The sequence below is a fragment of the Phodopus roborovskii genome, unplaced genomic scaffold, assembly GCF_943737965.1.
Source record: "Phodopus roborovskii unplaced genomic scaffold, PHOROB, whole genome shotgun sequence".
Classification (NCBI taxonomy): domain Eukaryota; kingdom Metazoa; phylum Chordata; class Mammalia; order Rodentia; family Cricetidae; genus Phodopus; species Phodopus roborovskii.
The window spans coordinates 326,531-348,847 of NW_026125934.1; the positions used below are offsets into that span (position 1 = coordinate 326,531).

The 22,317-nt window shown below is 44.9% G+C and overlaps 1 protein-coding gene across 1 annotated transcript in view; it reads right to left on the reverse strand.

The window, feature by feature from the left end:
* Window positions 1-1,401: 1,401 nt before the first annotated feature.
* Arhgap36 (Rho GTPase activating protein 36) overlaps window positions 1,402-22,317 on the reverse strand; it is a 28,065-nt gene continuing 7,149 nt past the window's right edge. The window contains exons 2-13 of the mRNA XM_051179035.1: window positions 7,041-7,199; window positions 5,758-5,823; window positions 5,019-5,254; window positions 4,613-4,805; window positions 4,333-4,388; window positions 3,946-4,096; window positions 3,285-3,433; window positions 2,970-3,146; window positions 2,676-2,773; window positions 2,443-2,549; window positions 1,830-2,006; window positions 1,402-1,757 (exon numbers count right to left, since the gene is read on the reverse strand). Coding sequence (XP_051034992.1) covers window positions 1,402-1,757; window positions 1,830-2,006; window positions 2,443-2,549; window positions 2,676-2,773; window positions 2,970-3,146; window positions 3,285-3,433; window positions 3,946-4,096; window positions 4,333-4,388; window positions 4,613-4,805; window positions 5,019-5,254; window positions 5,758-5,823; window positions 7,041-7,199 — 1,925 coding nt within the window. The remainder of the gene's footprint in view (window positions 1,758-1,829; window positions 2,007-2,442; window positions 2,550-2,675; window positions 2,774-2,969; window positions 3,147-3,284; window positions 3,434-3,945; window positions 4,097-4,332; window positions 4,389-4,612; window positions 4,806-5,018; window positions 5,255-5,757; window positions 5,824-7,040; window positions 7,200-22,317) is intronic.

The following is a 22,317-nucleotide window of genomic DNA, read 5'->3' on the forward strand; positions in this document are numbered from 1 at the left end:
AGGCAAGGTAGCACCAGGGAGCCTGGGCATGACACAGAAACATCTCTGCTTTTACAAGCTGAAGATACCAAGCATCCCCAGTAATGGGGCTGGCAGTGTATTTGGAATTCACATCCTGACCCGAGCATCAGGTGGAACTCCTTCTTACCCTCAGATCTTTGTCTTCAAGACTCCTGAAAGTTTCCTGTGACATTCCAGGTCTACCCCCACCCTTTTCCCCTGTCCAGCAACTTATGGGGGGGAACATCTAAGGAGAGAAGCCGGTGCCAGATTTGCCCCCCTTCCGCCGGGGCACACGGGGCAATGGGTGGTCCTTCTCCACTTTGGGGGGTTTACCCACTCCTTCCTCATCATCATGGTAACGGGCAGTGCCAGCAGGCACAGTGGGCTCCTCAGAAGAACCTGGAAAATAGTAACAATATTAACTTCTTATGTTTCTAGACTTCACACTTTGCACGCCACCAAGGCACTAAGACCTAGCTTTGAGTTTCAAATACAATACAAGGTATAAGGCAGAGAAAGGAAAATCACCCCAATGTAACATGAAAGAAAACTTCAGCCTAATAGAACAAAGAGTTTTGAATCTAGGAGCATTGTGGAACTCGGCTTAAGATTTGGGTTAAGAAACATAAAGAGTGAGGCAGATGCCCCATGCTCAAAGCAAATAGACCATACCACCATGAATATGGGGGGGGGAGTGTAAACTCCTAATCACCAATACCATCCTACAAGTAACCTGGTTAACTTTATGAAGCAAATGAGTAACAGAGCTGGAGCTGGAAGCTTACAACACTGTGTAGAGGGGAACAGAAAGTAAATGTTATTCTCCAGTAATTCTTGGAAAAACTTGTAGCCCATGACTAGGACAGACAGAGACTTGTTTGTAAGCAGGGTAGTTCCCACAGGGAATGTAATATCTGCTTCACCTTTTTGGAACCAAGTTGCCTTTTGATTCTGAATTTCTTTAGAGTTGAGATCTTTTGGCACAGGGACTTTTACATTCATGACATCTTCAAGACTGACAACTACATCTTGTGATGGACAAATCTTCAGTCTCTGGAGCCATCATGCTAACTTCATCTTCATCAAAAGCACATACTTGGTCACTCTTCACATCTGGAATCTCACTGTGCATTTGAGCATTCTCAGGCTCAAGCACTTTGCTCATAACTGAGGCTTCTTCAAGATCAGGTCTTTCTTCAGAGTCTTGGTCCCCACTAACACAAGAGGCTTCTTCATGTCCTTGTCTTTCATCATCATCTGTGACTTCTCCATTTTTTAGGGCTCCACTCACCTCTGAGGATTCTTCCTGTTCTCCAGAATCAGGGGTATCTTCAGGACATGTGACCATATGGAGAGCTAGAATTTCTTCAGGGTTAGGGGTTTCTTCCAAGTCCACAACTACATTGACTTCTGGAGCTTCTTCTTGATCAGGAATTTCTTCAGCATCTGAGGGTTCTTCATCACTTGGGATACCACCAAAACCTCTTCAAGATTTGGATCTTCATCAGAGTCTGAGAGTCCATTAACTTCTGAGGATTCTTCATAATTTGGAACTCCATGTCCTGCAGGGACTTCTTTGGGACTTGTGACCACATGTAGAGCTGGAACTTCATCAAAACCAAGGTCTTCAGAGTCTGAAACCTCATTAATTTCTGGATATTCTTCATAATCTGGGATCTCTTCTTCATTTGGTGGTTCATCATTTAGGGTTTCATCAGCTGATGGGATCTCTTCAAAATTGGGAACTTCTGAATCTTGGGGTTCATCATTATTTGGGGCATTTACATTATCTGGGACTTAATGAGTGTCTGGGGCTTTATCATTACCTGGGATTTCATCCATGTCTGAGTCAGTATCTTCGTTGTTTGGAATCACATCGAGGTAGGGAACCTCTGCAAGATCCAGATGGTCCTGGTCTTCAAAATCTGAATCTTCATCAAAGTCATAGTTCAGGGTCTCTCCATAGTTCAAGATATCCTGCATATCTGGAACTCCTTCAGGGTCTGGAACCACATCAAAACAAGATAATTCTTCAAAGTTTGAGACTTCAGTGAATTCAAATTCTAAATTATACTCAAAGGAAGGTATACCATCAAAATTCAGAGTGTCATTATCATCCTTACCAGCACCCTCCTCATCCTCACCATCAACTTCTTCATCAAGCTCTGGTAAGCCCTCAAGATGTGGGCCACAAATATCAAGGTAATGTGGGATTTCAACACCTTGAACTTTCCCCCAAACTACTCCCTCACTGAGATATTAAAATACTAACTCTTCATTTACATACATATTATTCTCAGAGGGTTCTCCTTCCTTTCCCAAAAGGCTTATCTTCAGCTAGGACCCATTTCTCTACAAAGGCCTACCTTTCTGAAAGGGAATGACCTTCAGTAAGGGCCTAACCTTTAGCAGAGATCGAATCTCTCATAGGAAACTGACCTTCATCAAAGGGCTGGCTCTGGGCACGGACAGCAGCCTCGGCTTCAGCAGAGTTTTCCACTGGATCAGAAAGTAGAGCATCCTCTTCCATCTTTATGCGAGCACTCCTAAATGGGAAGGAATTTGAAAAAGTTGGTATGTTTGCCCCAAAGTTAATTAATATCAAGATGGCATAAAACTATTAAATCTTATAGTGTAACATAAACAATCCATAAAGTTAAAACTACACTCACTGGATCTTCCTCAGGTTCCGGCGTCTGATAAAATCCAGGGCTTCAGGGCTGGACTTCCACACACGCTTAGCTACCTGCTTCTGAATATGGGGGGGCACCTGGAGGTAAAAGTTGTAATCTTAATTGCATATCTCTTTTCATCTTTTTTGGGTATTTGGCACTGAAGACACTGTGACCAGCAAACATGGGAGGAATTTCTAGAATAAGAGACTTGGTTATCCACATAGAACCCTCCGTTATCTTGTAAACAGAAGAGGAATATGTAGAATAAGAATACTCAAAAATCCTGCTTACCTTGAAGAGGATATCCCAATTATCAATCATGGCACGAACCACGTTGACAGATGCAACATAGTGATCAATCCCCAGCTTTGTCTTCCTGGATTCTTTCTTGGCCAACTTCCCCTTCTTCAGGAGAGCAGTTCCAAACACCAAGGCCAAGTTGGTGGAAGTCATTCGATTACCTGGAACCTAGGTAAAGAAGTGTGATCAACCTTGAGGTAGTGCTAGAAGATGTACAAATAGATGTGTATCGTTTTTATTGTTTTTTTTTTTCTTTACCACTTTACATCAAACTTGATTTCACTACCCTTTCCCACGAATTTTTACCACTTGTCCATCAACGCCAATGGAGTCTTCGCAGTTCTCAGTGATTTTATGCAGAGCCTTCAGCAGACGTTCAAGGGTATCACTGTGGCAGGGTGGCATCAGGTAGACCAGCAGCTGCAGGGCAGAAACCTGATCCTGGGGCTTCAGAGCTAGAGGAAGGAAAATAGGACTGACTCAGTGGGCTTGTCTTCGAAGTAGCCTGATATCAAAGCACAAACATTTCTGCCTCATAGTTGCTGTTGGTTCTGGAGAAAGTACCCAGGCAACATGCTTTTGATTCCTTCCAAAACATCTGGCTGAGATCAGGGTCTCTGAAACCAGGAAGTTCCCTTCTCAACCTCAACATTAAAATCAACTCTTTACAGAGCCTGATTTATCATTGCCCTGAGAAGACACAGCCACCAACTTCCAGAAGCTTAAAGGGAAATTCCAAGCAACAGATTTGTCAGGGAACAAGAGACACAGAAAGCAACCTGGAGAGGGTTTTATTGGTTTTTTAATTTTCATTAACAAATAGTGACTTGTATTCTGAAGAGGTACGTTTCATATTCTGATGTTCATTCTACCCTAGATTCACGAGGGTCCTATAGCCAGAGCTCTCTCATTAGATTTGTGCAATGCTTCTTTTTCTTACACCAACAATGGAGGGCAGAAGACTCACTTGCAGTCAGGAGGAAGGACATGTACAGATCATCAGGCAGCAAAGAGTCCTTCATTTCACGGAAAAACTCCCTGAGGAGTGCGGCCACATCATTTACATTCACACTGTCATCCAGCACAATATCCAGATTTTTGTCAAATAACTCACGGAGCTAAAAGAGGGGGAGAAAGTTGTGAAATGTCTGCCTTGCCCACAATATGCATGGTCTTGGACAGTTCTTCAAGAAGTGGCAGGCTTCAGTGAAGATGGCTGGTAATGTAATATATCCAGGGGCCTATAAAGACTATCTTGCTCTCCCCATCAATCACCCCATGTGTATGAGGGAGCCCTTATTTCTTTCTTCCTTTTCTTACCCAAAGAACAAACATGTAAATGCAGTCAGTTTACCTCAAGCACTCTGCGCACAGAGTACTCAATGGTGAAAATCCCCACAGAGCTTAAGCCTGAAAGAAAAGATAAGAGATACTAAGCATCTATGCCCCCTGTTTCCCCATTATGTTCCCCCTTTTTCCCTTAGCAACTGCATTCCAACTTTCAGTGGTATCAGGGGGAGGGATGCTATTCAAGCCCTCCATCCTATAGCTTCTCTCTCTTTCCCTTTCTGGAACATTCTTCCTTTTCCCTTTACTTGCTGCCTTCTCTGATTTAACCATTTTGGCTTCCTTACCATGCTTCTCAATGAATTTGCAGCAAGTCTCAACAATCTGAGGGACTTGTTGAGCAATTGGGTTGAGGCTCATCTTTCTTTTGGATCCCAAAAGTCGCTGCCCGATAGGAAATGAAGCGTGTGAAAACTGCAGGGTCTGCAGCAGCAGGGCCCCATTCTCCATTTCATACAGGCTATCCATGGACACTGCACCCTGTGGAAAAATCCAGACTATCTTGAAATGGAGGAGAAGGAGCATCCATTGGGACCTTCCTAAGTGCTGAGTGACATTCAGAACCTGACAGTCACTCTGTGGTAAGACAAGCCCGCCCCTTCTATTTCTGTTCAGTCCCCACACCCTAAGAACACGGGTCCTGATTCCTCTCCATAAAGGGACCCTGTCTGAAACCTCTGAGACTGAACTCACTCGACGACCACGGCGAGTGAACTCTCTGGGAAGGGTGGGTTCATTATTCCTCCTGCGACTGAAAAAGCGCCTCATGCGTCCAAGCATCCTTTGCACCACATTTCCCCGACGACGACGGCCAGGACCTGTAGCATCTTCATTCTGCATCGCAGCTTCCAGTTCGAGGTGCTTGCGGTGGGTAAGCTCATTCACAAGCACCTCTTCCAGGCGGATGCCAAAGGTCTTGAAAGATGCAGCTGGGAAAGAATTGCAAACGTCAAAGCCCCATAGCACCTGTATTGGGGGAGGGGAGGCTACATGGGCTTACAGTATTACTCTTCCCAGCAATCATCAATAATCAACCCAGCCCCACCCCTGGCCAGCAGCGCCCCTCTGTGGAGATCGAGACCCTGCAATAGTTAAGTGAAAATGACTCAACATATCACTCAACTACCCCGACGTGGCTTAAGGTTTCATCCCTGCCTAATGTCTTGCTAGGGCTTGAGCACATTGAAGCAGTGAGGGAGATTTCTTCTTGGGTTGATCTGTCTGGGGTCCACAGGGAAGCTAAGACAGGTCTGAGACCCCAAGAGCAAGCAGCTATTCCTCCATTTCCTGTTATTACCCTCTAGGGGGTTTCTGGGAGGGAGAGGGAAGAGTCTTCAGGGCATCAGTCCGAATCCAGTATCCAGGGACACACTACCAGAGGGGGTTTAGCCTTTTGTTTATTTCCTAAGGAAAAGACAAAAAGCCCCCTCACCCCTCTCCTGTCCTCTCAGGATCATAACCCACTTCTCCAGGGTGTTTGGGCCGTCATCGGGTAGAGCTATGAAAAGAAAAAAAGAAAAAACATCCATTCACTTTCATATAGGAAGTGATAACTTACTAAAACATGGCAGTGAATTGATCTGCAGTGTGGGGATGGGAGTGGGAGGCTGTCCAACCCAAGAAAAGGGTTTTTTCTACTTTCTCCCAGCCTCAGTTTCCCCTCCTGACAACAGGATTTGTCCTACCTAGCACATTCTAGATTCCAAGAATTTAACCTAACCAGTTTAATGCACCAGATGCATCTTGCTATGAACCAGTAATTACTCAGCACATCACTTAAAACATAAATTCAAAAGCTCAGAGGCGCTCTGATCATGCAACAGGCGAGGGGAGGGGCTCTGCCTGCAGCGCCACCACGGGTGAGGGTCGCCAAGTTACTGCGGAAGCGCTCACGCGCGGATTTGCCGCGCTCCTGGTGCTGCGGTGAGAGAATTGGCGACACCTGGCTGTTTCCCCGTTCCAAATCCCGCAGTGGTGACTGCCAGGGGGGGTCTCCTACCCTTTATGCTTCTTCCAGTTCAGGCTGCACCAGAGGTGCGCGCCTGGTGAATCTGGCATCCACCCCTGCACTTCCCAGTCTTACTGGAGCGCCCCTCGAGCATCTCATACATCTCCCACATCTCCCACCTCCCCTAAAGCCTGCAGCTAAATCTGTGCGCATACCCCTGAGATCTCTTGGAGTGCTAGAACCGGGTCCTGCTCCTGGTCCCCTGGCTTCCCCACAACTATCAGAGCTGGGGTGCGCTCCGAGCGCACCGCCAAACCCCAAGCCCGCACCGCCCTCGGGCTCTTTGACCGGGTTGGTGCGTGTCTCTCTGCCTCTTTCCCACCATCTCTGTCTCTCTCCACCGTGCAGTCTCTTCCCGTCCCGGTCCTCTTTCAGAGTGTCCCTTTGAGCCTCGGTCCCTCTTTGCCTGATTCTCCCACTACACCTGGTGAGCCCAGTTTCTTCACCTGCCCTCAGTCCTACCAGGCTTACCATCCCCTCAAAACCCCAGGCTTCGACTCTACTCAACTAATCTTTTACCGCTTCTAAAATTCAACAAACAATATTCAACTCCAGCTTCCTCCGTTCCGGGGGCGCCAGAAGATGGGTCCCGTTCTGAGACCACGAATGACCCCCCCCCACACTCGAGGACCCTCAATCTACCCCATCCAGCCCGGGGGGGTCTACTAGCCCGAAGGCGAGGACTCCACTCTCCGGGTATAGCTCACCTCTGTCCGGCTTGAATTGAGAGAGGAAATGTCTGGCCACGAGTTCGTGGTAAGCAGTCTCTTGCAGCTTCAGGCGCTCCAGCTCGGAGAGGCTGTGTATGGATACCATGTCCATCCTGCGGTCGGGGTTCTGTCCTGGGGCTCCTCCCAGGACGCTCACTAAAAGAATGAAGGCAGACAACAACAGCAAAAAAATCATGATTCTGGGACACTGTGTCCTTGCTGCCTTGAGAAAAGCATTGCAGCCACCCATTCTGGAATCGGATGATTATCAAGGCTGCATCATCCAGTTGTCACTGGACCTAGTGAAGAGAACTATGGGGGGGAGGTAAAGAGGGAGGGAAAACTGGGAGGTGGCTTCACCCTCAAGCAGGGCTGCCTCTACTTGATTATTCAGGGGGAGAAGAAGAAAAAAACAACTTGGGAAAAAAAACCCAGCTCTGAACAGACAGTCCAGAAAAGAGAAAAAAACTAACAAAAAATGGAGAGAATTTTTTTTAATCAGCAACCTTATATGTTAAGCACTCTGCTACATCAATAAGTTACAATATTTTCTATTAATTAATTTGAGCACTGATAGTTTTTTTTTTTTTCCTTGATGATGCCCTTAGCTGTCTGGGTTAGGTAAAAAGGAGGCATCTATCCAAGCTAGGAGTACAGTTAAATTTAAATAACTCTTTCAGAAGACAAACTAGACACATGGATCTGAAGCCAAAATTTGTCCCCAGGTCTTTTCGGCTAGTAATTCCCCTTCTAGGAATCTATTCTAATGAAATCTTGCTACAGACAGGAAACATCATATACAAATGAGTCATTCAATAAAATATCTAGCCCCCAAATGAAATTAGTTATATAGATTATATAATAAATAGTATCAAAAATGATGCAACCATACAGGGAAACCTACAAAGAGATTTTCAACAACAAATACAAACTACAAAAAATATGATCACCATTATGCGAAGAAAATCATGATTAAAACATTGAAACAAACACACTTAAATTCTAACAAGTAGTCTTTCATGGTAGAATTCTGTCTGCTCTTACTTTTTCTCATTGATTAAGTCTGATTATGATGTATTTCTTGGGGGGGGGCAGACAGCTTTAAGAAAACAAACTCATCTCTAGACCATTTCTAGTGAGACTCTGGACAGAATTAGTGATGACATGATGTCTTAATGTAGTGACAAAAGTGTTTTATATTGCCTTTCTCCATGGCTCTATCTGATACTGTGCTCAGGCTGCACATCCCTCAGCATCCCTCAGTGGAGACCTCCCTGGACCCACAGAGTATCTTTTATCACATCCTCTGTTACTCATTTGTTCTTTCATCCACTTATTAAAAGAAAAAATCTGTATTAATTGCCCACTTTAATACTGCTCTTTTCATAAAAGATTTAATAGAGTGCAGTGAAAAACATACACAGGTTAGCAACAGTTTATAAAGCCCTTTGCTACAGCAGCTGGCAAAGGTATAAACAAAATACTGTGAGAACAGAAAGGAGAAAATATCTAAGTCTGCCTGGAGACAGGCTCAGGGAGAGGAGGGGGGAAGAAGACAGAGAGACAGAGACAGAGACAGAGACAGAGAGATAACAGCTTGTACAAAGGCAAAGAGATGGAAAAATGACATCTACTGAAAGCAATGTAGAGAAGCAGGAAGAAGATAAATCATGAAATACCCTATAATGCCATGTTTAAAAGGTAGACTTTTTTCTCCAGGCAATAGGGTACTACTATAGTGACAGAGTCATAGATGTACCTTTGAAAAATCACAAAGAGACATGAAAACACTAGTATGAGTAGAGATGCAATGAATTGGTTATATATATCGGAGATCCTGAATGGAAATGATAATATTTAGGGAAAAATTAATTTTAATGGAAAGGAAAAATTTAGGATAGCTTCCAAGCTCATAATTTGTGTGGATATGTTTATGGCAAGTTTCTGGCTGAGAATATGATTTGGGACATGGGGAACTAAGACATTTGACAAAAGGAAGCAAACTCATCGTTTTTCTAAGCTTCCCTCTCATATGGAGGTTTGCAAATATTTCTATATATTATTGGGGGGGCTCAAAATTCAAAGATCAGATAACATAGCTGTTGACAGAGAAATCAGAAAAAGATTTATCATACAGTAGTCTAAATAAATGAGCTATTCTGAATAGAAAGAAAATATACTTCTCCTTGAGTCTTATCAACAAAATTCTCTTTTACCCACTTACCTTAATGGCAAGTCATAGATATCAGAAATGACTGCCAGATAACTGAGGTACAGCATATGAATAGAATGAGGGCTGTTTCTGCAGCTCTTAGATGAAGCAAAGATAAAAGTCTATAGATTCTAAAGCTCCTTCAACTGCAAAGCACATACCCGGAACCCAAGGTGAACACCAAAGCTCAACCACCAAATAACAACCAAAAGTAACCATTTAAACCAAAGGCATATACATTTAAGTGCAGCTCCAGACTGAACTTCTAGCAAACCCTACTCACAAAAGCAAGCCGAAAATCTATCAAATAAGGGTCTCATCTTGACACACAGTCTAACTTAAGCTTCAGATTTCTAACATCACAGTCCCCCTCCCCTTATCCATTCCAAACATCTTAGTACCTCTCTTGGAGTTTCAGCTATTTCTTCTTGAGCTTACCAAAGCTGTTCACCCAAAGAGCAGAGCTGGTTCTTTCCCCAAAAATACAGGATGAAAATAAATCCCTCCCCTCCTCAAAAAAAAAAAAAAAGGTGAGAACAAACAGTGAAACCTCAAATCATCATCAGCCCGAATAGGAGGGGGGGGGGGAGCCTTGGAGAGATGAGTCAGCCTAGATGCTTACAATTCCAAAGGAAATCAAAGGCCTTACAATAAACCGTGTGTCATTGCCTCCCTGCTTCAACATACAGGGCTGAACTTAACAATAGCCATAGGTTGCAGTACTGCCAACAAAATTGACTCCATCTTATGTACCTCTAACCCTCTAAGATCATCAAAACTATAGCAGAGCAAGGAAGACCAGAATGCCCCTAAAAGAAGCAAACAGGAAACACAGGGAGGGGATAAACAGGCTTTAGCACTAAGGGACAGGCGCAAAGCAAGTTCTTTAGGTTTAACCAAGCTACTTGTTCTCAATCCTGACTTGCCAAGCTGAACACAAAAGAAGGCTCACCACAGGGAACAAAGTGCCTAGAGACCTCTCTTGCTTCAGTATCTTCCCCTCCCCAGTTCAGCATGCCATTTTTGAACTCATTGTAGTGAAATGGCTATGAGATTTAAAAGATAGCCAAGGAGGAATGTGAAAGCAAAGAATCCAAGATATTTGTAAAAATAATTTGTGTACCCAAACACTTGTAGTGGGCAATAAAGCTAGAGCCCAAACCATTATTTCTTAGCTGTAAAAACATAGGAAAACCAATTGAATTCTGAGCCTTGGTGACCTGCTCTGTAAAATGGGGAAATGACATAGCTTCCTTTTCCATAGTTATATCTTAAATGAATATTTTGTGTGCAATAAGAAGCACTAGTGTTTTTATTTTTTAATAAATATGTAGTACCAAAGATTCTTTGCAGAGAGCCCAAATCAGGCTGCAAAAAAAAGATGATTACATAGAATAGGAACTTGTATTGATGCGTTAATTAATCTACTCTGCTCAATTTCGACCAAGTTTGAATTCAATTAGCACAGATAAAGAGATCTGGGGATCTATTAAGAAAAGCTCTGTTTTCTTCACTCTTCAACCACAACCATTTTTAATTATCTTACATGAGTCAGAAAAACCTAACTGCATAATTAAATATTACAAATGCTGTTGTTCAGGCTAGTATATTGCAGCTATGTCCCCAAATGTATTTTTCTTTCAAACCATCTAGTTTTACCATGTTATCAGCAAAAGAACATATAATATCATTTAGATCACTAAAAGAGTTCAGCAATTAGCAGATACCAAGCAAGAGAATCTGAACAAAGGGCAGTGGGACAAATTAAGTACTGAGCAGTGCAAATGGGGTAGGGGGAGCACCTTTGGGTGACATCAAGAGTGTTCTCCATGTCCTGCTAAATTGCATGGCACAGATGGGGAAACAAATTAATGTTGGAAAGGTCAACCACTTCAACATGGAGAGGACAGAAATGATCTCTGCTAACCATAAATCCACAGCCTTCAAAACTTGGGGACCTAATTTACTCCATTGTTCCCATCATATAGTTAGGATTGGTCCAGCTCTCACCAGCAAATATGGATGGGGAAAGAAACAGGGACCACACTGACTATGTGGTCTGAATATCTATTAATTAGGCACCTTGTGGCATCATTAGGATTTTGCTCCAAGCCACTGAAAGCTCTTTGGAGTTTGAGAAATTGATAGTGCATGGGGCTGGGTGCCCAGAAGGTATTGCATCTACATCATTCAAATGTGTACAGGCAGTGACAATGGGCAAAGACATCCCCATTAATATATCACAACCTGGGGAAGAGATACAGAGCTCCAGCTGAACACATCTGGGCACCGACTTGCTCTGCTGCCACATTACCTCATTCATCTGGAGCATTAATGAGTTAGCCTTTAAGTTGTTATCCCATAACCTCCATTTCAGCAAAGGCTGAAGATGCAGTGAACAAAATGACTCATTTTAGCCTATGCAGTGGTGATGCCCCAAGATAATTAAATCTGGGGACAGTGTTCTTCAGTCTGTGCAGTCAGCCCATCATAACACGACTGAAGCTCATAAACTGGAGATAGTATTGTTAAAACATCTCAAGGAAAGCCCTGGCTATAAAACTCTGTTTCAAGCATAGTGTACAATGAGGACTGGAGTGAATCTTAGCTGTAACCTAGTCCAAAACCTCTTTTCTGCATTTAAGTAAACTGGGACTCCGAGACTGGACATGGACCCATTTCTCATTCTCAGGGCATTTTTTTTTCCTACTACCCCATCCACCAGTCCTCTCAAGCTTTTTGCATTGCTAGATAATTAACTCTCAAGAATGCATACATAATCAAAGGCTAATTCCATAAAGCCAGAGGAACTCATATAGAAGGCAGACAGCTACCAGAAATCACTGCATCTTTTTACAATAAGTACATTCATCATTCCATAAAATGTGCCCTTTTAAAATTGTATGGACTAAAGAAAGAAATCCAGCTCAGAATGGTGAAAGGCAATCTTTATGCTGTAAACATCCCAAAGGATAGTGTAAACAAGGCAATGGGACACCAAATACAACAGGATGTAGATTTTCTTCCTGTCAACTGCAGTATGTGTCAGGGTGCATAATAGTGCTGCCATCACAAGCTATGTCATCTTTTCCCCATTTCAGTTGCTATTTCTATTAAATGGTGTCAGAGGAGGCAAAAATAAGATGTTCTATCAATGGGTGGTAAAAAAATAATTAATGCTTAATTTGCCTTGTGCTTCTCATTTTCTCAAAAGCTTTCTAGATGTCCTTTACGTCTAGACCCTGGCACACAGTATGTGTTCAATAAGTGTTCCTTGAGTGAATCGTGGGATTATAAAGTCTAAGGATTTGCAAGAATATAAAACTCTTACAATTAAAAGAGCTATCTATGATTCATGAACAAATGAATCATGCCACTTTCTTCTCACAACAACCCCTGGAAAGAAGGTGGGCTGGGATTATCCCCTTTTTACAGACAACAACAAACTAGAGTTCTTGAGAGCTTATAGCTTAACTCAAGTTATTCTAAAACCCATGGGAGAAGTGGGAAGAAAGCCCCCGTGTGTGTGTGTGTGTGTGTGTGTGTGTGTGTGTGTGTGTGTGTGTGTGTGTGTGTGTCTGTCTGTCTGTCTTCTGTCTGTCTGTGTGTCACCCACTCCCTCTTTCTGTCTCTCAGCCTCTGTGTGTCTCTCTGTCTCTCCACCTCCATTTCTGTATGTTCTCTCTCTCTCGGTGTGTGTGTGTGTGTGTGTAACAGTGGAAGCTTAGATTCAAATCTCAGCCTTACACTTACACTTACTTAGAGCAAATTACCTCACTCCTGTGATTCTCAAGTCCATGAAATTATAACAAACACAGTACATGTAAGGGGTGCATATGAACCCAAAGGGAGAGAGGGATGAAAGCATCCTTGAAAGGGTACATTTGTTCTAGATAAAGGACCCCCTCATCTCTCTCTCTCTCTGAAAAAGTAAAATAAAAATAAAAACCCTTCAAGTCAACCTTGACAGGACTGCTAGGTTGAAGTACTTCTATCTGGGATTAAGGGGGAGTCTCTGCCTGCTGAAGTATACCCCTGACCCAGCTTTTAAAAGTGAAAATGAATACTCACCTACTGCCAGCAAAAAGCACACTTTCAGAGGGGAAAGGAGGGCTACTTCTTCACTGGGTCTTCCTTGATGGGAGATGCAGTATATGGGCAGACTAGTTTGTTTGAGCAATGGAATGCCCACTATTGGCCTGGTCTGCTAAAGAGAAAGGGAGAGCTATCTGCATGGAAGGCCCTAGCTCCTACCCTTGGGATCTTATAGCCTAGTTGAAGGTCACATAAATGTCACATGACTAAGAGGGATCCTCATCCTTCCATGTTTCCCTTCACTAGTTTAAATCCATTTTTTCTTCTTTGTTCCTTTTAAAGACTGTTAAGAATTGACTATATTTCTAGGCCTACTGGCATTGGACAGACCCTCACTTAATTGTAGGCTTCCAGAACACACTCAGTAAATTCTAGCACATTCTTCCCAGATATTCATTCTGCCTCTGTCCTCCCCCTCCCTCTCTGTTCTCACAAGCATCCACATACACACTCACTCCCCCCCCCCCCACTTCTCTCGTGTTAACTATAATGGAGAGGGGTAAAGGTCAGTTAAATGGAACATCATGAAACATTTGCCTTTCCAGATCCTATCTGTAGCTTCTGCACAGCACACATGAGAAAATAATAATAATAATAATAATAATCATCATCTCCCAGACCATCTGGGCAGAGGTCATGTCAAGGAAACCCAGAGAATGAAGAAGCCTAGGCTCAGGGTTTCTCCTTCATTTTTGTGCCCTCTCCCCGCTCACTTTCCTTCCCTTTGATTACATCTTCCTCAACAAGCATATAATTTTCTGCCAGTTTTCTTTTTCAAAATCCCTGTTTGAATGACTGTCACAGAGAATTGGGTCTGTGGGAGAGATTTCTCCCTGTAGTTCCATGAACAGAATGACATTTTAAAACTACCTTCAAATAACCATATTTTTTAAATAGCAGGGTCAAACTACACATTCTCCCTCTCCAAAGAAGACCACGCTCTTCAAAAAGCCTCAGACCAAGAGTCAGGGGGCCTGCTTAGTGACCACACAGTTGAGTGGCCTTGGGCAAGTCAATGTCCTTTTCCAAGCCCCCAAGCTGCCATAGTTTATCATTATCTTGTTTATCTAAACAGCACTGCAGAGACAGGGCCCTCTGACTGCAGAGTCCTTGAATATTCTAGGTAAGGTCTTAATGAACTCCAGGACAAAGGGGATCGCAGTGCTGATGTCATGCCTCCTACTCAAAAGAGACCCCCTCTCTTCCTCAGTAGATTCATGGGGCCCATAGTGTAGAAGGTGGGGCTATTAAATTAGTTTCCTTCCTTGTCTTATGCAAGCTGGGGCCCAGCTGCAGGATCTTGACCCGAGGTAGGGGGAAGGGGTCAGCACAAACTCTGTAGCCTGGAATCAAGGAGTCAAGGGGTTAGCCTCAGCCAGTGGCAGTCACTGAGCAGGGAGGGGCACAAGGCCTTCAGACTGAGTTGGGCTTCCCTCTGCGTGTCCCACCCCTATGCAGCTCTTGGGAGCGCTTAATCTGCAAAGTTAATCCAAGACCCTCTGGCGCCCAAAACTACTCTCCGCTGCCCCCTGCTACCCACCCAGTGAGAACTGAAAAAATTCCCTCTTTCCTCCAAACTCTTCCCTAGTGCCCTTACCCGAGAACCCTGGCAACAGGTTCAACACTCTCTGCTCTCCTGTCCCTCCCACACATCGGACCCTCCAGAGAGAAGATCCTTGCCCCCCTCTCGCCACCCCACAGGGGGCCCCACTCGGACCCCTGATGTCAAGCCCCTGCTCTACCTCTTGGCGACTCTCCTGGTCCGGCCAAGGAATAAGAGGCTTGGAGACCTGCTAGGCAGCCTGGCAATGCGCCGCTGCTAGTCCTGAGAGGAGCTGCAGGCGCTGTGAGCGCTCGGCTCTGCCACTCGGATTCCCCCACCCTGTGTACAGCTTTCCGCGGTGGGGTAGGGGCTGATTCATAGCAATTTTCTACACAGCAGCCAGCTCCGTGCCTTAGGCATACCTGTTTGCTGAATCCCCTGGGCTACTCCCACCGTTTTTCCACGTACCCCACAATCTTTTATCCTCTTATTTAAAAACAATCGCAGCTTTAAAATTCAGCCCTAAGGGTCCCCCGAGCTTTCCAAATCCGCCCCCCCTCTCCTGGTCATGCTTCACAGTCTCACATTCCAGATGAAGGAAAGGCAGAAGTGGGGTTCAGAAGGTTAAGAAATGTACCCCCAAACACTGAGCTAATTAGTTACGGAGCCAAGGTGAGGGGCCACACCTTTTGGCACTCTACATGGTATAGTACATCTATTGCCTTCTAACCTGCCTTCTATGAGCAGGGAACATCCTTTGCAGACTCTTTGCAGGGCAAGGGTTCCTTGAAGACCACCACCCACCACACCCTGCTTCCCTTTGTAAGCTCCATGTTTCTCACTCTTGTTCAAGGCCTCTGCTCTAAAAGGTCAGTTTGTTCAAAGTTCAGTGAGTAAGAGAAGCAAACAGTAGCTGACTTCACAAAGTCCTCCACCCACCTGGTTGTCAAGGGTCTCAGTAACCTCCCCTGCCCCATTCCTATTATCTTCGTTCTTTCTTACTGTTTTTGCATGTCTAGGCACCCGGGGAAGCCATATGACCATGCATATGAAATGTCTTCCCAAACTGCCCTCTTCTAATCTGTAGCCTACCAATCATACCTACAAATAAACATCATATCAAGCAACAATGTATTGACAATGATTGTGTATCTCCAATATTCTCCTCTGATGCACCAAGAGAAATATGGTACTCTAATGCAAGCCCTCATGAGAGGAACTTCCAATGCACAATGACTTCCCCTTGCAACTGAATTTCTTGCTTTCTTGGGTCAAATCAACGGAGAATGGAGAATGGGAGAACATGGTTGCTACAAGGTAAAACATTAGAGAAGGTGAGAATCCGGGATGTTAAAGACTATGTATGAGCCCAGCAAGAAAGAAGAAGGGAGACGCAGAATACAGGTAAAAGAAAGAGGGATGAAAGGAGAAAGGGAAAGTTAGAGAACAGTTGCTTATTCTGGGTATACATGGCCACAAAGACTGTCCAAGTAAGACATGTGACTCTGAAGAATTCAGATTAGAAGAAAGACCCAGAAGCTCAATAGAATATTTCTGTTCAGAAAGGAGGCAGGGAGGAGGGGGATGAGAGGGGATACAGTAGAGCACTGGAGAGAGGGAGAGAGAGAGAGAGAGAGAGAGAGAGAGAGAGAGAGAGAAAAGGAAAGAAAGGAAGGAAGGAAGGAAGAGGGAAAGAGAGAGAGGTTCTGCTTTAGGCTGCATGTGTGTGCTATTTGGGGTTCAAGTACCACCAGGATGATCCTGAGCTTCCCCCCTGCTCCCCCCTAAGATTAAATAAATCTTACCCCACTCAGAAGTATAATTGCAATGCTCAGGATGAGTTTGCTCTCCATTGAAGGAGAGGCTGTCTTCCTCTCTTGCTGGAAATAGGCTGGGTGCCTCCCCTTTATACATTCTAGAGCACCAGACCAGGAGATGGAGAAAAGGAGGGAGGGAGCACTTGAGGCTGGTCCAATTGTCCCTGGCATATTCATCCTCATTCTCATTTTCTCTCTCCCTGTCTCCCTCTCTAGAGTTTTCTGCAGCCCCTCCTTCTGGCCCTGGCAGCATTGTCCCTTGTACTCACTGCAGCATCCTGCAGGCAATTCCTCCCTTCCTTGTGATAAGGGGCTGAATGGGGTCATCTTTCTATTAGTGTTTGCTTTGGGTGTTACTGGGGTCTTGTCTCAGGGTCTTGGGCAAGCTAGGTCAATATACCACCACAGAGCTACATACACTTCAGGAATGATGCTTGCCTTTTAAGGTGAAAGTTTAAATGGGCATGACAGAGAAAAACTAGTATTTGGGGAGGAGGGTATGTTATCAGAGATGGGGAAAAAATTACCACTTAGGTAACTAGCAACATATTAGTGTTGGAAGGCTGCAGGGAGACACGATTTGAACCTGAATTCATAGGAAGCCAATTTAGACAGTGGACTGGCAACTTGCTGGCATACATAAATCACAATGATTGCTGAGGTAACATAAATACACAGAGATGATCTGAGGTATGAAATAGCTCTAGCATTGAATGTTACTAGGCCTGGCTTCAGGTGACTCAACTGCAAAATAGGAGAACGCATGTTTACCCTCACATCTGCAAATACTGAACACTTACCTTGGTACTGAAGCCAGAGAGGAAAAAGAACTTGTCCATGATCACCAAACAGATAGTAGAATCTGATGTGAACCTATCTCTTTCTTCCTCACACATCCCTGGCCCTAGGATGAGTGCTTTACATTCTACTTTCTTCTCTTAAGAAGGCTGCCAGGACAATCCTTGGGGATTTTGTGAAGGTAGTAGTAGGGAGGCTAGTTAGAAGTTGATTCTGTGCATATAAACGTAGTCCTTCTATCACTTATTCTCAGCCTCAGGGGACTGAGGCTCAGGCTCCTGTCTGATCCCCCTTCTCATCACCATTCAGGTAATCACTCTGTGGTATCTTGGACTGATTCATTGCCACTTCAGCACCAACTCTGCTGCCCAACTCCTAGGTGGTGACTCACCCTTTGGCTGGCTAAGGCCTCTGCCCTCCAGGAAAGAGGCTTTCTCCTTAATTGATTGCAGAAGCCTCAGCTGCATTGCAAAGAGAGAGAGAGAGAGAGAGAGAGAGAGAGAGAGAGAGAGAGAGAGAGAGAAAGAAAAAAGAAAAAAAGAAAAAAAAAACCTTCCAGTCAGACTTAAAGCTTAAAGATGAAGAGCTTTGAGGAGGAATTGAAAATTGAAAAGCCCTTTATCCCCTGAGTGCCTGTATTGCCACTATTCCCTATTTGAGTCTCTCTTCTGTGCTCTTCATGATATCTTTTGAACTCCCAAGTCTGTGTTGCCCAGGGGTTTCACCCAGGACATGTCTCTGTGTCTCTTCCACATTGCAGTTGAGCTGTGTTTCTAGCACTGTGTTAGGCACTGACAGAGTATATTGGAAGACATCTCCAGCACCCAATGACTGTTCACTACAAATTGACCAACATTAATGTACCATCTTGGTAAGGAGGAAGTATGCAAGAGAGGTAGGAAGTTCCTGTGATGGTGCAACCTCAAGAACTGGAGCTGTGACCAGGAGTTTCATATGGTTGGGGAGTGGCATCACTAACCCATCCATGCAAGCATTTCCCTTCAACAAAGAAGACTGCTTAAGAAAGTGAGTCAGCTGAGCCCCTGCCCACCTATTTTGCCTTCCTGATCTGGCTTAGGGGCATCAGCTAATGGCCAAGTTCCACAAAACTGTCCTGACCCCAAGCCCACATATCCTTATATTTTGTTTTATAAGTGTCCCGGAAGGAAAGAGAAATCTTTTATATGCCAATGCCCCAACTACGCTGCTTCTTAAGCCAGCGACTGGCCAACATGGTCATCTACAAAGTGACAGCATGATAATTCGAACCACTTGGAAACCCACAGGCTTTGCTTGGAGCTGGGTGTCCGGAAGGGAAGGAAAGACTTTGTCTTCCCCCATTTCTCTTGCCCGTGGTCCATCTCCACAGAAAAAGAACAACATAAACCACAAACAGGAGCCTAAGCAGTAATCTGTCCGTGGAAAACTGTGAAATGACCCCTTAGCCTGCTTACAGCAGGATGGAACCTTGGAGTTTTCCAGGGAGGCTAAAGTGCAGGAAGTGTAAACCACCTTCAGTCACTCTGCCGCCCCCTGCCGCTGGTGGTTCCAAGTCCAAGGCTGCTGTGTGCAGGGAGCGCAGGGCTTGAGTGCTAAGGAAAAGGAAAAAGAGAGCTCTTTGGCTGAGTGAGAGCAAACACAGGCTCGGGCTAGTCTGCAAATAGCCCTGCCAGACTTGCTGATGTAAAGGGGGAGGGGGTCGTTTACAGCTTCCTACTGTGTGTCCAGCGCGGAGTCAGTGGTTTCTAATTGCCACTGCCTTGTATGTAGTAAATCTGTTGCTATGCAAAATAATGAGTTCTCCATTAACATTAGTCTTCCAGCTAGAAGCTAGGGGTTTCGCAAGAAAAAAAAAAAAAGCTTCTATGCAAATCTCAACTCTTTACTTTTTGAAATCAATAAAGCCCCTTACTTTCAGGTGTCCGCTCCTAGGGGTTAAAAAAAAGAAGTAGCACACCCTGGGGGAGGGGCAGAGGTCAAATAGATGGGACAGGGGGAGGGTACTCGGAGGAGGAGCCTCCAGCGGGGTCGACCACAATCTGAGTCAGGGTCCTCGCAGAGTGCTGGCGCCTGCTGGTGAAATCCCCGGACTTTCCTGTTTTCCTGGGTTCCGACTGGACCACACCTGGACCCAACTCACTGTCTTGGCCTGGGACAGAGGGGGGATCACCCTCAGGTCAAAGGGAAAAGAGCCTCTGTGCCCGCTCCGCCTTGCAAGCCCATCCTCCCTCCTTTCTTCCCCGCCTCCACTCCTCGCCCCCTTCTCTTCCGCCTTGAGAGGAGGGGGCGGGCTGTATGTGTATGTATGTATGCATGTAAGCGTGTGTGCGCGCTCGGGTACTGCACGTCTGTGTATGTGTCGCCAGGTGTATGTGTGCGAGGGGGGTGAGGTGCATGTTTTAACATAAGTGTTTGGTGTGGGGTCGTTGCTCTCTGATACGAGGAAGCATGTGTTAGTGTGTTCATGCTTGTAGGATGTATGATTCTGCCTGACTGTAGAGTGACTATGAGGGTGCGGTCTGGATATAGGTGTGTTCGATGTGTAATTTTGCCGGGGTCTGTGTTTCTGCTGTGGTGAGTGTATGTAGATTAACAGTGTGTGTGCCTGCTGAAGCTTGTGTGCATATGTATATTTGGTGTGTGCTTACACTTAGATGGAGTATGTTAGTGTGGTTTTACAGGTTGTGTCCATTGTGGTGTGTAGAGTGTGCATTTGTGAGCAAGGCACCTCTATAAGTGTACTGAAGTGTTTGTGTTCAAAGGTTTGTGCATGTGAGGATTTTATGTATATTTTAATTGATATGTTCATGTATGTTGTTTGAATGTGTGTCCAGTTTATATACGTGCACAGAGGATTGAATACGGTGTGTCTTGGAGGGAGATAATGGGAGTTTATGGGTGCAGTATGTGAAATCACAAGGTTATTAAAAAGAACCCAATTGATCTTTTGTATGCTGTGTGTGTGTGTATGTGTGTGTGTGTGTGTGTGTGTGTGCGCGCGCGCGCGTGTGCCTGTGTGTGTCTGTGTGTGAACATTGCACCAAGATTGGGGCAAGGAAGAAAGTATGGGCTGGCGACCCCAGCAGGGGCGCCCACGGGCTTGATCTCCTCGGTGGAGGTCAGTTCTCCCATCTCCTTGACTGCCAGGTCCGCTGAAGCAGGGTGTGAACTTACCTGCTGCTTAGAGAACGAAGAGGAGGGCTTCGCAGATTTGGCCAGGTAGGGTGCCTAATGCGCGGTGCAGGGGCTAGTGGGAGTAATCTGGAAAGAGTGTTGGTCACTGACCCATGACACCACCACCCCACCAGGAGGTCCCAGTTTGTCTCCAGCTGAGCACAACTATTTGTTCAAGGCCTGGCTGTTTCACACCTCTTTGACTTTGTGTGGGCAGATTGAGTTGCCTGGAAGCCCTTTCCCCCTGGGCCTAATGACAAACTCCTACTTATTTTTTTTTTTTAAGACTTAACTCAAGAATCACAAAACTTTCTCTGCTTTTTTTCCTACCCCTCCCATCCAGTTGAGGGCTCTCTCCTTTGAGCTATCATAATTACAGTCTTCATACTTATGACAACGATCATACATAACTGCATTTATTAGACCCTCCTTTCAAATGTGAGGCTACTACAGAGACCACCTGGTATACAGGAGGATTGATAATACATATCATAATACTGTTTTCATTTATTAAGCACTTTCTGTGTACCAGACATGCGTGGTGCTAAGTGTCATTCTATGTATTGTCTCTTTCACTCCTCACAATGAGGCTGTGAGGTAGACAGAGGTATAATTATCATTATTTTACACTTCAGAACACAGGCTCAGAGTAGTTAATTCATTTCCCCAATGTCATGTAGATCATAGGCGTCAAAGCTGGTATTTGAACTCAGATCTGCCCTGCTCCCTAAAATCATTCTGCTGTATCAGGCAGCTTCAACAAAAGTACTCTGATTCCTGATAGACAGTGAAGTCTTTATCAAACAGTATCATTTCCCAGGATTTGTTTCTTTTCAGTTTACTGACAGTCCCAAGAATACTCAGCATTAATTACTTTGTCTCTGAGACCGCTGAAGCCTCCTCTAATTGCACCTCACCAGCCCCTGTTCCGGGAGCTCTCCTTAAGCTGGTGCTGAAAGAAAACCAAGAATGAGTTTTTGTTTTTGATTTTTGTTTTTTCTTCTGGTCATAGCACTGCAGAACTGAAAGTGAGGAAGAATGGAGGTGAGGGATAAGGAAGGAGTATGGGACTGTCCCCCCAGACCTGTTCTTGTAGCACCCCCAAGAGAAGCTGCTCTGCATGCATAGCAGCTCTCTCCATATCAAACTTCTCTTAGAAAAACAAGTAGAAACCCCCAAATAATTACTGAATGGGACCTATTTTGTGTTATTCATGCCTGGGGGGGGGCACTGTGCTTGCCTAACGAGGCTCATGCTGCACTGTTGCTTTCCAATCGGCTTCATCTGAGAAATTCTAATTAAAACAATACATTGCATTTGGGAGAACACATTTATGGGGGGTGTGGTGTCAGCCTAGTCACAGCCAAAGGATAGCTGGAAGCACTGGTTCCCAACTGAGCACCCAGGGAACCATCCTGGACTGCTGCAAAGAGGTCATGGGGTGGAGAGAGAGGGACAATTCAATGGTGGTGAGTCACTTTGCCACTTTTCAGGGGGGAAAGTGAGAAGCACGATTTAAATTGCCACTGTTATTATTGTGCCCTTTCAACTGGCACAAATGAGCCTCGTCTATGGATGAAAAGCAGTAGGAACATCCATAAAGCTGACCCCCAGCTGGGCCTGGGTCAGCATCTC